General features: G+C 55.1%; 1 protein-coding gene across 5 annotated transcripts in view; it reads left to right on the plus strand.

The window, feature by feature from the left end:
- LOC112102280 (zinc finger protein 385C) overlaps positions 1–16241 on the plus strand; it is a 178754-nt gene that overhangs the window by 54949 nt on the left and 107564 nt on the right. For all 5 annotated transcript variants that reach the window (XM_024193455.1, XM_029912244.1, XM_029912245.1 and 2 more), the window contains exon 2: positions 10867–11106. In XM_024193455.1, coding sequence (XP_024049223.1) covers positions 10869–11106 — 238 coding nt within the window. In that variant the 5' untranslated portion in view covers positions 10867–10868. The remainder of the gene's footprint in view (positions 1–10866; positions 11107–16241) is intronic.

Genomic DNA, 16241 nt, shown 5'->3' on the forward strand with positions numbered 1-16241 from the left:
TGAATCTAGTGAGTCAATTAGGCTTGATAACAGGAGACTGTCCAGAACCGAGAGAGGGAGTTGGGTGAAATCCAGTGTGTGTGTTGTCCCTGCTGTTGTTCTTCGTAGGACAGGGCTGGGCAAATGGCAGCGCAGCGCCCCAGCACAGCTCATTCAGTTTCATGATGCTTCTGAGCAAGCCATGGGAGTGTGCCCTGCTGCCTCACCCAGTTACGTGAACTGAATTTCCAAAAATAATCCTCCACTGGGCCTGACTCAGTAACTCGGCGCTAATGCGGCCGAGCGGGACGCTCGGGGGCTTGTTCTGTGCCTGCTCGGACCCGCTTAAACCACCGAAATAAGGCTCCGAGTTTCAGTCCCATCTAGACCCTGTGTGCAGGGGAGAATTTCACTCTCCGGGGATAAGCAACAGAGGCGGGAATACAGCCCAGGAGTCCTGCCGCCTTGGTCCCGCCTACAAAACACGCAGGGAGGATAAGTCATGATGTTGGGAGGGAGAGAATGTAAACCTCTCTGGGGCTAAACACAGCCTCAGGCAGTTCAAATCCAGGCTCGTGTTCAGTTCAGATCCCAGACCTAGGAGAGATTTAACTCCATAACTTTCCCCTTAATGTCCATCTGGCTGCTCCGGGGGGGAAAGATGAGCTCTGCAGTTGAGCGCTGTCTATAAAATAGTCCATTTCTTATTTATTTTAGACGTTTAATGCCTCCGGTTCTAAATTCTCTCTCGCATTTGTCTCTGTGTTACACCCTGTTGCGACGTGTGATTATGGTGTTATTTAAAAAAGAGAGAGGGAGAGACCCGAGGTTATGGACTGTAATACAAGTCTATAAAAATGGCCTTAAAATTATAAACTAGCTGCTGCTACTGCGTTAAGACTTCCCTGCCTCACCGTTTCTTACTGTATTCAGGGTCTGGAGATGAAAATTTACCCTGTAAATCAGCAAAGATGCTGCTGGGGGTTGTAATTCTGCATTCTCGACTCGGCCGGGCTAATCCAGCTTAAAACAGCAGTGAGGCCCCAGCAGCCTGCGTGCCAGCCCAGGCAGTGCCCGGGCGTTGAAGCCGAGGTGCTGTGCCCCCATTGCTGTTTTATCCGGCGTTAGCTAACCGCAGTTCAGACACAGCTTTGTTTGCAGTGTGGATGTAGCCTGAGTCGCAGTGAGATTTAGGCTCCTAAGTCACTTAGACACTTTTTGAAAACTTTACCCTTTGTCTGCTTCCATTTCCCAGCCCAGGCTCCCTGAACAAAGCATGCCAGTTCTCATCCCTTCGGCTTATTTCTTGCTGCCCCCTAGAGCTCTAACGCTGTCTCTGTCCTCTGCGCTCCTGCTGTACCCGTTCCTAGATTTTAAGGCAAGGAGGGATTGTTCCGATCACCTAGTCTGACCCAGGCTGGAGAATATTTATCCCCTTATTACAGATGGGGAAACTGAGACTCTGAGAGATGAAGTGACTTTGCCAAGGTCACACGAGGCGTCTGTGGCAGAGCCAGGTCTCCTGTGTCCCCAGCCAGTGCCTTAGCAACAAGACTCACTGTCCTCACTTTGCCCCTCTGTCCCGGAAGAGTTCTGGCTTTCCCTGCCCGTCCCAAGGCTGCCACACTCTCTTGGGGCCCATTCACTCTCGGCTCCTGCCCCGTCCACGTTGGCAGCTCAGACCTGGCTGTTCACCAGGCTTCTGCCCCTCATCACCCTGCTGGCACTGGCTCATGTGTGCCGGGCAGCCCAGCACATGCCCTGTTGCTTTCTCGTGGCCTCACCCGTAAATGCCCAGCGGGCGTCACGCTGAGAAGAGAGACTCACGGGAGCACTTAATGCCTTGACCGTCATGCCACCAGAGCGCCTGGCAGCGTGACTCTGACCTTCTTTTATTTCAGAGAGATTTAGACATCTGTCAGGGAGCTTTTCAGAGCCGTCAGGAGACCGGCTCCCTGCTTTGCCATCTGTGGCGCTAGGGAGGCAGTTTCTGGTCTCCTGGGGACCAAAACCCGTCTGCTCCGGTGGGGAAAACGCTTTCGCCTGCCCGCCTGTGACCAGATCTGTCGGCCGACCTGGAACGGTGGCTAAAGTCTCGTGTGTAAAAGCCGTTCCCTAGGAATTGCCATCTAGCCCAGTCCTGTCTCCCGCGGCAGCCACTCCCAGCTGCTTCAGAGGCAGGTGTAAGACACCCTGCGGGAGGCAGCCATGGGGGAATCTGCCCCCAAGGAAAGCTGCTTCCTGCCCCCATTAGCCAGAGGTCTGTGCCCTGTCTCAGCCTCTGTGCCTCTTGTAGCTACAGGCATCGGCGAATGCAGAAGCTGGCACTGCCAAGCGGCTGTTTAAGGGTTGGTGAGGGGAGGGCAGGGGATTAGAGGAAACCACACCTGTTGCACTCAAGCAACCACTGATCTTATTAAGAGTCAACTGAAATTGCAGATCCCCTTGAAAAGTCGCTGCAAGCCGAGGCCCCACGCGCCCCTCCAGAGGGGAAGGGTGGTCTAGTGGGTTAGGACACTGGACGGAGCTCCAGCGACCTACATTCAAACCCTGGCTCAGCCACAGATGTCCTGTATGACCTTGGGCAAATCACTCAATCTACTCTATACCTCAGTTTCCCTTCTGTATACTGGGGATGCTATCCGCCTACCTCACCTAGTGTCAGCGAGGATACACTCCAGTAGTGATTGGCAGGGGCTCAGACAGGGGATGGTAAGCGCATGGGCAGACAAGCTCTGGACAGAGCGACCCCGTTCTCTTTTGGGGTGCAGAGAATGCATGTAGACGACTGAAGGGGTGCCCTCTGGCTGGGGTGAATTTCACCTATTTCAGCCAAGCAGCCGGCAGCTGTGAAAACACGAGTCTCCGGAGCTAATCCGTGGGCCTGGATGGGCGACAAATCGCCGAATTACAGACCTGACACCTGAGAAGCGGAACGAACACGGGAGGCACCGGAGAAGTTAAGTGAATGAGACAGGCGAGCACGCGGCTGGAGCAGACATTTTCAGTATTGTAACGAGAGCCGTGACGGGGAGCTGCGTTCTAATCAAGGCAACAGCGGGTCCTTTTTTTAAGACCAGCGAGATTGTTGAGATATTTAGTCCGGATAACGTTCCAATTTTAGCATGGCTGCCCTGGCTGCAGTCGTGGTGAAAATACCCGGAACGGTAACGGGCGGGCATTGGAAATACACACACACAACCGGTCTTGCCGCAGCAACGGAGGTTGCAAGTGGCTGCTGTGTCGGGACACGTGAGGCTGGGTTGCTGTCTCCCCTCAAGGTTCTCTGGTGTGTTGTGGTGCATTCGTCAGGCCCAGATTCCAGACCCGCGTCTCCTTAGTCTGTCTTGCTTTGATGCTGGGTTAAGTTTCGCTTGCCCACTGAGGCTGGAGGGAGGGGGGCTGGGATGCTGGTCCCGAGCCGTGGTGGGCTGCAGGGAGCAGCAGGAAAAGGCGGTGTCGTTAACAAAGCGCTGGACTGCGACTCGAGAGACCTGGATTCAGTTTCCAACTCTGCCACAGACTTTCACCTTGGGTGACCTTGGACAAGTGACTTCATCTGCCTCTCAGTTCGCCATCTGTGTCCCGGAGATAAACACGGCCCTAGCTCGCCGGGGGTTGTTAAGACCAAATCCAGCAGTGATTCGTAGGGACTCTGCCCCCGTGGTGCTGAGGGCTGTATCAGCAGTAGCACCCGGGGGCCAGGACCACGCTGGGGAGATTGACAAAACCCACATCTCAGTCCTGTGTGTATTGTCAGTCAGTGAAGTGCCGGGGAGGGGGGCAAGGAGCCGTTTCTACAAGCTGCCCAGGAAGGCCCAGAGAACACCAGCATTCATGGGCGTGCAAACCGGGCGGTGCTCGCCGCTGGGGGTGCCGAGCTGACTCCCCATCTGCAGGGGCCGCTACTCAGTGTGTGAAATTCAACCTGGGCATAGGACCCACCAAAGGCCTAGATACCACCCAGGTGCCACCCAGGCTCTCAAAATAGGATCTAGGTGGTGCTGGTGCCTAGCCCCCGTGCCTGCCGTCTGCCCGGGAGGGATTTCAGGATTTGCAGCACAGGAACCTCGCCTGCACCTTTTTTACGCACCTGGCCTAGTTACTAACGGCCGTGCTGTGAAAATTCGCCCCCAGAGACTTCCTAGCAGTGTCACTCCAAGACCTTGTGTCGTTAATTCTCGCCTCCCCTGCCTGTTATGCCGCGGTTCTGTTCTCTTGCTTTGCCTTTGAAAACCAGAAGAAACGGGAGGGAAAAGCTGGAAGAACTGGAGAAAGGGTCAGATGAAAAATAAAAAGGAGAAAAGAAAAGGTTAAAAAAACAACCCCACCCAAACCCTAAGAGTCCCTTTGAAAGGAGTCAAAGGCAGAAAGCAAGAGGAATGCACGCAGAGTGGATCCTTTTCAATCACTTGGCACAGTCCCTCTCTGCCTTGTCCACTGGCTGCTCCTGGCTGTAGGAGCAGAGGCAAGCGACAAATCCCACACTGGCTGCTGTGTCAGTCGATAATGTCAGTGCTCATGAGCCTCTGAGCACCCCAGTGCAGCTGGCCCCACTGGCCATCGTGCATTGTGGTTAGGGACCGTAAATTGCAGGATTCCATCGTTGACAAGGCAACGTTTTTGTTGTTTAACTCCCTGCTCTTACAGCAGGAAAACTCCGTTCCACAGCACTTGTGACAATCACACGTGTTCAAAACCCAGGAGTCAAAAATCACGAGACTGGCTTAAAAATCAGGAGGTTTTTTAAATTACATTGTGGGTTCTTTTATTTTGAGCCTTCGGTGGAGGTCCCGGTTTCGAGTTTTTCTCCACCAGGGATAGGTACTTAAAGAAAGACTCGCGATGCCACGAGACTCGTGATAGAATCACCAGAGTTGGCAAACGCTCTTTCCGACTTCACGAGCAAGAGTCTGAAAAAATTAGCCAAGCATCTAAAATTAGCCCGAGTCCCTCCACCAAAATCAGTGGCCCGATTTTTAGCAGGGCCAAGTACCCACCAGGTCCCATTCGCTCCCGGGCACAGCATTTTTCAGAACTCAGCCGCCCGTTTAGTTGGCTAAATAAGGATTTAGGGATTCTGAGCTTACCCGATTGTTGAAAATGTGGGCCAGAAATTCAAACCAATATAAGAAAGGGGTGGGGTGGAGAAACCTTCTAGACCCCAAGGCCAGGTTTACGTGCAGCTTTTAAACTGGTGTCACTATTTGGGCTAGAGGCGTGATTTTTTTCACCAATATCGTTTATGGTGATGTCATGACAACCCCTACGGGGGAGGCAGTTACGCCGTGTCAAGGTGCCGTATGCTGGTGTGGTTGATTCCCCCTCCTGTGTGGGAATAGCTGTAACAGTCTTAAGTACCCTGCTGGAACTGCATCCGCACAACACTGGGTGTATCACTTTAACGGTACAGTTGTAGTGAAGACGGTACAACGCTTCTGCAGACAAGACCTCCCTGGGTCTGAACTGGGTACCAAAAGCCAGTGTGTCTGCTGTGTCCAGCGGAACAGCAAAGCTCCAGGCCTCTCCAGGCACCACAGCTCATTCTAGGGTTCAAGAGAGCCCCAGGGGTCCCTTGGAGTTTGTCATGATTGAGGTATATCGGGGCCTGGGGATATTGGGAAAGCTCTGAACTGGGCTAACAATGGGCAACCCCGCCCCCCACTTAACGCCCACCCCGTTGTATTGTGGAGTGGAGTTACAGTACGGTTCTAATGATTGTTCCATGTAATTATCGCTAATTCATCTAACCATGCTGTTCTGTTCTGTGAAGGTTTTTATACCACCAGTATCACCGTCGTTTCTGAGACCGTTCCCGTCGTGCATTAAGCGACGTGACTGACACCTGTCACCTGTGGTCTGTCCTTTCTCTCCGCTCTGCCCAGGGGAGACCTGGGGGAGCAGATGGGGCTTGTTTGGGGGTTCATTCTGGGGCAGTGACGGGCGCACCGTGTTGAGTGTGTGAGCGAAGGCTGGTCAGAGCAGCGCCCCTGTCACTTGGAGAGGATGGTGCTGCAGGGTTTCATAGATTCATAGATTCTAGGACTGGAAGGGACCTCGAGAGGTCATCGAGTCCAGTCCCCTGCGGTTGGATGGTTCTTGGTCTTTACAGGTGTTCGTCTCGCACTGGCCCCTGGGAAAGCGCTGTGTCCCACACGTGTCCTTGCTGCGGACAGCTCTGCTGTGCCTGGGGAGTGGGGTTGTCCACCATGTTACTTGTCCTGGAGCTTTAGATGATCTTAGAGGCAACCTAGGCCCTTGAGTGCTTTGGAGATAAAGGCCAAGACCATGACTGTGACTTGCTGGTCCCTGGAGGGCTGGCATGGGGCGGAGAGCAGGTGCGACCTGCTGCGGTGTTGCTGAGGAGGCCGGCTGCCGTTGGGCTCCCTGGGGGTTGATGGCTTCATGCCCAGGTGTAGCGTGTTGCTGGATGCTGACCGGAGCTCTCGGAGAGTCGCCGTTGGCTCAGTGTGAACGCAGCCACTTCCCTGCAGGTCCCAGGCTGCAGATTGCCCATCCCTGCCAGTTGTGCCTCCTTGCAGCCCAGTTTACCCTGGCCGCCTTGCGCCGTGTGCCATCGCGTGCGCCAGCAGGCGGCGGGTGTGACGTGCTGCCGTGTCAGGACGGCGGTGTTTCACACTTGCTTTGCCCGAGCATGAACAACCGTGCGTGGGGCACAGCGACGCTGAACGAGGCCAGCGTGCTCCTGTCCCCACTATTGCCAAGGGACACGTGCTTTGTTACCTCCTGTTTGTCCAAACGACTCCCTCCCTGGCTTTGGGAGGCCGCTTCGAAGAGGGTGGTTCAGGACGGTCACCCAGCTGTGTACAGACCAGGACTGACTGGTCGTCTTCTACCTTTATTAATGGGCCTCACGGGTCCTCTCTCCCAGTATCTTCATGCGAGCTCTTCCTATCCCCTTGGGGCCACGTTATCTGCTTCGGCTTTAATGCTGCCTTGCAGCCATGACTAGCTCAGTATGCTGCCCCCCGCTCCCCCACTGGAGGTGTGAGTCCAGTCGCCTCCCCATGGAGACGCGTTGGCTGCTGCTTCGGAGCCTGCTGTGACTTAATGATGGTGCATGAGACAGAAACTTAGGCACTGTGTTTGTACAGCACCTAGCACATGCCTGGGCTCCCAGGTGCTAACACAGCACAGACAATAAATAATAATAATAGTTGAGGCATTGACTTTCAATGAGACTAAGTCTCATCGCACATGCACTACAGGCCCTGGCTCCTGGAGTCATGGGAGTACACCAGACTCTCAGCCTTCATTCCTCTAGCTTTTATCGTTGCAAAGGAAAGCTGGGAAATGTGATTCGAGAGTCACCAATGTGGCAATGTCTGCCTGAGTTTGCAGAGAGCCTGAGACAATTGCTCTGAACTGTGCAGTGCATCTCAAGAGGGTGTTAACTCCAAGACCGCTGCTCTGGGGGGTGCTGGAAACCCATCCCAGTAGAGGACTGTGTGAGTGGCAGGAGTGGAAGAGTGCAGCGGGCCCAGCCCCCACCCCAGCAGGGACAAGCAGCTGGTGGGATACATGCTGCCTCCCACCCCCACATTGCCATTCCTGCTGCTTTCCCTGGGGTTCTCGTGTTGCTGCCCTGGCCTCTTGGGGTGGGAAGCCTCTGCCACTCCTAGTGGAGGGTGGGACAGTGGGGTGGGGCCTTGGGGGAGTGGCCCTGGCCCATGGGGTTCCTAGGGCCCCTGATTGCCTTTCTCCAGACCTGGTCCCAGCCATGCCCACACTGCTCCCTTTCCAGCAAGCTATGCGCACTTCTAACTTTTGCCAGCTCAGGGAACAAAAGTGTGTTTGCTCCATCTTGAGGCTGCTGGGAGGTGCTGCGCCCTTGTCCCGGTCACGGCGTGCAAGGGAAGAGCTGCTGAGCCGTTCTGTTACCGGTTAGCCGGGCGGGCCCTCGGCCTCGGGACTGTGTTTTCAGTCAGTGCCTTTCTCTTGCTGTTCATCTCGGATTTGTACAGATCTACAGAAAGCTATCTCCCGAGTGCAACGATTGCTGTGAGTCTTTCCAGCCAGCCAGAGCCGCAGGAGGAGCTCAGCATCTCTGAAAACCTGGCTTGGTGGGCGTCCCAGGGTGGGCTCTGAAAAAGGGAACCCCAGACGAATGACCTGGTTTGCCCACCAAGTGTGTGGGGTTGGCGCGGGAGTGGGGGAGGTCGTGGGTCTCTTTTCGTCAGTCACCTCCTCTCCCCCTGCTCCCCGGGCCCCTAGCGGGAGGCCTAGAGAAACATTTCGGAGCAGAGGGAATCGGTGCAGGCGTAGCTGGGGGGCAGGCTCAGGCCCGGGTCATACAGGAAGTCGGATGAAATGGCTTTGAACTCCGTGACCCTGACGGGAGACACCCCGGCTCTGCAGATAGGGTGGGGGAGGCCTCGAGACCAGGGGGCCGGGCAGGGCGACACCGGGAGTGCCCGCTAACGGGACGCGCCGCCTCTGGGCCCGGCTGGGCCAGTCACTGCCTCGGGGCTCTTGGGCTTAGCAGCACTGCCCCGTGTCTGACTGCGGAGGGCTCCTGAATGGGCCCGGGAGGGGGTGTCAGCCTGGCCCTGTATTAACAACGCCACCACCACTCGGTGCTTACCAAAGCACTGTCCCCGGGGAGCTGCCCCTGCCAGAGGGCTGGGGCGCAGCCTCACCTGTGTCAGGTGTATCCCCCCAGGTGACGGGACTGTTGCCAGGGCTTATGGGATGGGAGCAGGTGACTCGAAACCGGGCCTGCTGGGAGCGGAAGGCCAGGGGATGCCAGTTCTCTGGGGCTCCCAAGCAGTCAGGTCTCTGCAAGGGGCTGGGGAGGGCTCAGCACAGGGGTCTGGAGCCCAGCTGGACGGGCTGAAAAGGACGGTGGGGCGGGGCGGGTGGCCGGACTGGCTGGCTGTAAGCCAGGAGAGGCCCTGATAAAGCGCTGGGAAGCCTTTCTGAGCCTATTGGCAGATGCTGCTGTGGCTCGCTAGGCCTGGGGATGAAGGCTGGACGGTTCTGTGGAGTGTTTGATGGGGGTAAACAACACCCACAAGGGGAGCAGTGTGGTGGTTAACCAGCTGCCCTGGTTTGCAGCCGAAGCAGACAAGATAGACAAAGGGAGATAGAACATGCAAGGAGAAATACAAACTTACGTTCAACCTGAAGTGCCAGGAATCCCCGATTCTCTGTTGCAGCCAGGAGGTCAGACTAGATGATCAGAATGGGCCCTTCTGGCCTTTAGTTGTACGAATCTAAGTGCCCGGTTCTGTGCTCTAACCACTAGACCAGGGGTTCTCAAACTGGGGGTCGGGACCCCTCAAGGGGTCGCGAGGTTATTACATGGGGGGTTGCAAGCTGTCAGCCTCCACTCCAAACCCTGCTTTGCCTCCAGCATTTATAATGGTGTTAAATATATTAAAGAGGGTTTTTAATGTATAAGGGGGTGGCACTCAGTGGCTTGCTGTGTGAAAGGGGGCACCAGTACAAAAGTCTGAGAACCCCTGGACTAGACCCCACTGGGCTGCGTAGCTGCTGCTGAGCCAGTCGATCCCGTATAACACTTCCTGGTCTTAGGCACGAGCTTGTCTAGTAGGACGCCGGGGCCTGCCTTGTGTCCCACAGACATTAGCAGAACTCCTCTGTCCAGCCGGTCCTTGTGCTGCCCCCGAGGTGTCTCAGGCTGTCTGTACAGTATGTGAGTGTGTGGCAAACCCCAGCCGCCGGCTCCATCTTTCTCACCTCTCTGGGGCCCACCTTTCATGGGCTGCAAATGTTCCACAGGCCCCCAAATTGGGGTGCAGCCGGGCCTCTCCCTCAGCGCCGGCACGTCTCGGGGGCACCATTTTTCGTTGTCGCGGCACGGTGGTGCCACTGGGTGAACGAGCACCTCCCTGGGAGCGGTTTCCCAGCTGCCCCCCAATATCCTGTGCCGGGCTGGCTCCTGCCGCGCTCCCAGACCCGGGCGTGCCTGTGGACCGAAGATGATTCCAAGCTCCACCACACATGGCCAAACTCCCAACCCCCAGCCCAGTGTTTGAGTTGAAAGGGGGCAAGACAACTTATGGCACAGAAGCGTGGGGGTGGGGGTGGCGGTCATTATATTTAAAGGGGCCTCCCTGTCGGAGCTGCAAACCCCACCTTTTGGCACCTCCAAGGCGTCAGAGGCGGCACTGGGGACGTAAGGTCCAAATGGAAGGATTTGGGCTGGCAGGTGCGATTCGCTGCGAGTGCAAAGCGGTGCCCCCAAAAGCGGAGTCTGTGATGGGCCTGAGGGTGGGTGAAGAAGAACCCGTTTAGCACAGGCAAGAAAACGCAGCTTGGGATGTCCTTGCAGTGGACGCTGAGCTGGTTTCAGGCAAGAGCCTCTTGTACCTGCCTGCTCCCTGGGAGAGATTAGCTACTCGCCTCCAGAAAGCCGGAGGTGAATCTCCCAGGGTGAGATCTTTTGCCTGGGCTAAGTGGATTTTAAATCCAGTTCTCCATGCACAGAGGACACAGGCCAGCCCTGGGGAGCGTAGAGATCTGTCATTCACACCAGGATTGTTGCTGGTGTCAGGGAACTTTAGGGAAGTTCCTTCTTTCCCCATCCCGAGCCCATTGTATCCTCCCAGAAATGCACAGCTCCCCACAGCTTATGCATTAGGCAATGCCTCATGCCTAATGCAAGCTCCCTGAACTAGGAATGCTGTTCCTGTTGCTCGGGAGCCTCTGCCATACCCCATCTCCTTAGATCCAAATCAGAGCAAGAACCGAGGGGGCTGGGAAGCCAGGCAGGTGTGTGACCTAAACCCGCCTTGTGTCAGTGCAAGGGAATTTCCACCTTGCCTGAACCCCTGTTCCTGGACTCAGTCCCTTTTAAATCCAAGCACCCGCTCACTGGGGGGTTTGTGCTTCCTCCCGTAGATATGAAGCGACCCCTGAGCCTGTCCCACCCTGCTGAGAACAGGCTCCAGCTGGTCGAGACGGCGGGGAGCCCGTCGGAGCAGCGCGTGAAGCGGGAGAAGAAGCACCAGTCGTTCACGCTGTGCGAGGTCTGTAACATCCAGCTCAATTCGGCCGCCCAGGCGCAGATCCACTACAATGGCAAATCCCACCAGAAACGCCTCAAGCAGCTCAGCAAAGGGAAGGTGCCGGCGGGCCAAGGTGAGTGCTCGGCCGGGAGGGCTCCCAGCAGGGCAGCTGGAGCCCGGGGGCGCTGGGAAGGGCTTGCCTCTGGGCCCGGCCCCTGTCGTCATGGACGTACGTTGGGGGACTAATGGCCCTGTTGCGTGGCTGGGGTTGCTGCCCTGGATTCCGACTGCTGTTGCATATAAAAATTCACCGTCTCAGCCAACCGCCAGCCTCCCCCAATGAATCCAGCCAGTCGGGGTGGGAGTTAGGGGGGATACCGCAAGCCCCCAGATAAAGGAATGTCTCCGCCTCCTATTGGACACCTGTCGCTCGCGAGGATCTCTGAACCCGGATGGCTTGGTGGCCCCGTGGCCAGGCCATGTTCTGCTGCGGCCTGTTCAGCTGCGGAGGCAGATCCCGTCCGCACGGCCTGGGTTTGCCGCTCTTCGGCGTCGGCGTGTTGTTCCCGTGCGTACACAAGCGCTGTCGCTAGCGCCCTGGGTCGCCAGCGTCCACTCTGGGTTTGTTTGGATGCCTTTTGCAGAGGTGCTGGGGGCTGCCGCGCCCCCTGGCTTGACGTGGTTTCCATCATATCCAGGGTTTACAGTTTGGTTCAATGGCTCTCGGCCCCCCCACTGTACACATTGTGCCAGCCCCTCTGGTCTTTTGTGCACAGGAATGGCCGTGCCGGCCGCCCTTGGGGATGGGGTAGCTGTTACCTGGCCAGGTTGCTCCGTTTGGATTCGGACATTCTCCTCCCCTGGCAATGGGGCTACCTGTTTAGTGGTGTCATTTTATTCCTTCTGGTCTAGTTGCCCGGCACGTTGATCTTTTGTAACTACCTCATGATGGTTCCCTTTGGCTCACGAAGCTCATTAGATGTTGGTGCTAAGAGTGAAGGATCAGTTTTCACAAGTGCTGTCCCGGGCAGGTTGGCCCTCGAAGGGGAGATGGGCCCCACTCCCCCTGTGACACAACCTATTTGCTGCACCAGGTGGGGAGAAATGAATTGTCAAGTGATAGCCGGTCCTGTGACTAAACCAGGGTGCTGCATAGCCACCCCTGGCCAGGAGGGGACACGCGAGAGGTGCCTGACCCTGCTTAAATGGCCCTTGTCAAATGCAAAAAGTCAGTGGAAATCAATAGGACTTGGGCGCTTCTGAAAAGTTTCACCCGCAGTCCTGCTGCCCGTGGGTTTCGGAAGTGGGGACCTTAATAAAGCACCATGCGGTACTGTGCAGTATTCACACGTAGATCCCTTAAATCCACCACCGCTGTCTTCTCTATACAATTCTTTGCCATTTGTGCTGACGTTTCTGCTGCTCCGTTTGGCTGTGTGTGATCAGGGCTCGGCATGGTGTTTGCACGGACGTGTCACTGGTGAAATGTGGGCCGTTGTCTGTTGTTAGCTCATTTGGAGTCTCATGGTGAGCAAACAGTGATTTGTGACCTGCTGTGACATTGTTACTTGATATGTTGTACCACAAACTGCTCCGTTAAAAGCCAAGAGGTAATCTTTCCATTTAATTCAAACAGCCCTGCACCCGTGTTAGACCCATGTTACAGCTCATGTTTTCCATTTTTGCTTCCTGTATTTATTGCCAAATTCACAGCTGCATAACTTCTCTTAGCTGGCAGCCGTCATGCTTGTCCTGAATAGAACTTCGTGGGCTCGGCTCTTTCACTTCTCTGTGTCCAGATGGCCACTGGGCTGTGCTCAGTACATGAGACTTTGTGCCGTATGGTATTGTGATGTAAAGTCCTTTGCAGAGAATTCCCATCATGTGCAGCAGCTCCTTGTACAGTCCCAGTCAGACAGTGCATGGAGGTGCCCTGGTTTTCCACCTAGGAGTCTTCTATCAAACTCTTGTACGGTTGGGTCACTTCATGTTTCTCATTTTGTTTTGCGAATGGGGAGCACCTCAGTTTTCTTTACTTCAAAGGCCTTTTCCTGCTGCTCCTCGCTTTCGCTAGACATGGGTTCCCCATAAAATGCATCCGTTTATATGGAGCTCTTCACCAGAGCCCAGGTTTCACATTTACCCAGTGTGTTTGCAACTTCCTGGCCATTTTTCCGCAGTCTGGGCAGCGCTTGTGCGGCAGTTTCTCTGTTGTGGCTTCCAACTTTGTAAGTCCTGTTTCTGCCTCAGCTGATTTCAATGAAACTGCTTGCAACCAACACCAACCAGTAGTATTTCTTTCTGTTGAGGAAGAAGGGGGATGTTTAGCTAGTCACTCTGGCAGATGGGCTCTAAGTTCTGTGCCTCATATTGTTTATTTGTACAGGGCCCCGTTGTGCTCAGAGCTGTACGGACACATAGTCCTCATGTAGCTCTTTTATTCTAGAGCTTTTCATCTTTATGTCTCAAAGTGCTTTCCAACGGAGGGTCAGGATCATTACCCTCATTTAACAGATGGGGAAACTGAGGCACGGATACTTGATTTGCCCTAGGTCACTGAGCAGGCCAGTAGCAGAGCCAAGAATCGAACCCAGGTCTCATGAGTTCCAGTCCTGTGCGTTCATGTTACCTCTTAAACATGCCAAGTGTTTTCCAGCTGCCCGTTGAAATGGAACCTCTTTAGAAAGTTTGTTGTTTTTAAGCAGCTTCTGTTTTTGGAGGTCCAAGTTCCTGGAATTGTTTATTGTCTAATTAGCATAAACGGCTTTGATCATTGTCTGCTTTGCAAGAAAACCATGGAGTATCCTCCTGGCATGCAGGGTCACCTGTCCACTGGATAATTCGGCTACCAGCAGCTCGCAGTGGTGCAGAATTGCATCTTAACCTGTTGTCAGTTTGCAACATAACTCAGTGAATACATTTCCCTGCACCTGGACAGGGCCCCTGCTTAAAAAAAAAGTCAGCTTGATCATTCAGAGTCTTCCTCTTTGATTTCCTGGCTGGAGGAGGGGACGTGCCCAGCGTCACCCAGGGGTAATTGACAGAGCTGGGAACAGAACCACTGGGCAGTGTGCTGGCTCTCCACACACCTCTCCTGTCTCAGCAGCTGTTCTCAGGAGCTCTCATGGTGGCTGTGGTATGTCGGTGTGGGGGAAGGCGCCTTCTCACGGGCCAAGTGGAGTTCCCTGGCGATAATAAATACAGATCAGTGGCTTTTCCCGGGGGGAGGAGCCATTAGTTCTGTATGAAGCTTCAAGACTGTTCATCAGGATCTGCTGACGTTCCCCCGCATGCCTCCATTTCCCTGACGTGGGCTTAAAAATGTCACCGCCAGCCTTGTTGCTGGCAACCTTTACCAGCCTCCTGAAGCGTGAGCCGGGGCAACGGGTGGCTGGAAATGACAAATTGAGGCTGTAAACCAGCTGACGGGTGTGGGGGGCTTGGTTCCCTTCGGTACTGCGCCTTGAGCTGGTCGCTCTGGGCTTCAAGCCTGGCGCCGGGGGGGGTTGAACTAGGTAACGTACATTCCGTCCTGCAGGAGGTGCTGTGCCAGGAGCCCCCAATCGCCTCCCTTTCTCCCCAGCCTGGGCGGGCTGGGCTAGAGATGAGGTCCTGCCAGATCGTCTCGGAGGCTCGTTGGGAGGGGCTGGCCGGGAGAGGGAGTAGCCAGTGGGAACCCCCTGCTCAGCATGTTGATCCCCAAAGGCTAAGAACCTGCTCCAGCTGGCAGCCTGTTCCAGTCCTGTAGCAGGCATGGGTCCTGCTTTGAGCAAGGGGTGGGACTAGGTGACCTCCTGAGGTCCCTTCCAACCCTGATAGTCTATGATTCTATGAGCTCATGTGGTAGCGCAGGGGTCGGCAACCTATGGCACGTGAGCTGATTTACTGTGGCATGCTGCTGCCAGCCTGGGATCCCCACCGCCGGCCCTGCTCAGCCCGCTGTCGGCCTGGATGGACGGAACCCCGGGCCGGCAGTGGGCTGAGTGGGACCGGCGGCCGGGACCCCCTGCTGGCAGGGGCCGGTGGACGGAACCCCGGGCCGGCAGTGGGCTGAGCGGGACCGGCGGCCTGGACCCCCCGCTGGCAGGGGCCGGTGGACGGAACCCCAGACCGGCAGCGGGGTGAGCGGCTCAGCCCGCTGCCGGCTGAGGTCCCAGACACCGGTCCGCTCAGCCTGCTGCCAGTCTGGGGTTCCATCCGCGGTCCCTGTAAATGTATAATGTGTTACTGGCACGCAAAACCTTAAATTACCGCAAATAAATGAAGACTTGGCACACCACTTCTGAAAGGTTGTGTGAGCCCCTTAAGTCTTCAGACGAAGGCTAAAGAGGGATTTGAACGGTTCTTACACCTGGTGAATTTCACCCAGTGCGATGTCATAAGAAATGAGCGAACTCGAATGCAGCTTGTTTGTTAAAGTATCGAAATCAGAGGGTTTTAAAAAAGAGAGAATAAATGATATAAAATAATATGAAGTTGGACGGAGACTGAACGTCCTCTGGGCCAGAATTGTATCCTGGCAGACAGCTTGTCTGCAGCTAAATCAAAGGTAGCTTTTATGGTTACTGATAGATTTTTCTCATGATCTCCCTCTGGCTTCTGGGATTAATTCCGCAAAGACTCTAATCATTTATGTTGTGCAGCAGAGAGCCGTGGAAAGAATATCTTGGCAAACAGAGACGATAATCAGCACTGTTACTATTTATTAACTGCGCCCAAAAGTATCCCAACGAAATCTAATGATCATTCACTGGGGATTTCTTTGTCAGGTAAACCGTGGATTTTTTGCTGTCAGACGCTGGATTTCAATGCAGGAAGACGCTGGGAAGTTGGGATGAGAGATGCTTTCGTTCCTAGGTTGCAAGTTCAAATCCAGCCTGGGTTAGGAGTGACTTAAAGTGTCTTGTGCTCGTAGGTGCTTTTGCAAATCCCATCCATTTTTATTTGTGTGGCTAGAAGCCCCAGCCAAGATCAGGGCCCTGCTGTGCAAGGTGCTGTACAAACACAGCGCAAGAGACAGTCCTGCCCCCAAGGAGCTTCCAGTCGAACTCAATAAGACAGACAAAGGCCGGGAGGGGAAAGTGAGACGGGGAAGTGACTCGTCCAAGGGCACAGAGCAGGTCTCTGGCAGCGTTGGGAATAGAACCCAGCTCAGTGCCCCTAACCACACATTGCTACTGGATGGTGGCTCTTGCGTGACCGATTGAAAACAAACTTGGTGGGTCTCAGAGCAGTTCCTGTATCTGTGTTGCCCAAAGTGGCACATGC

Source organism: Terrapene carolina, unplaced genomic scaffold, assembly GCF_002925995.2.
Source record: "Terrapene carolina triunguis isolate 2854851 unplaced genomic scaffold, T_m_triunguis-2.0 Scaffold193, whole genome shotgun sequence".
Taxonomy (NCBI): Eukaryota; Metazoa; Chordata; order Testudines; family Emydidae; genus Terrapene; species Terrapene triunguis.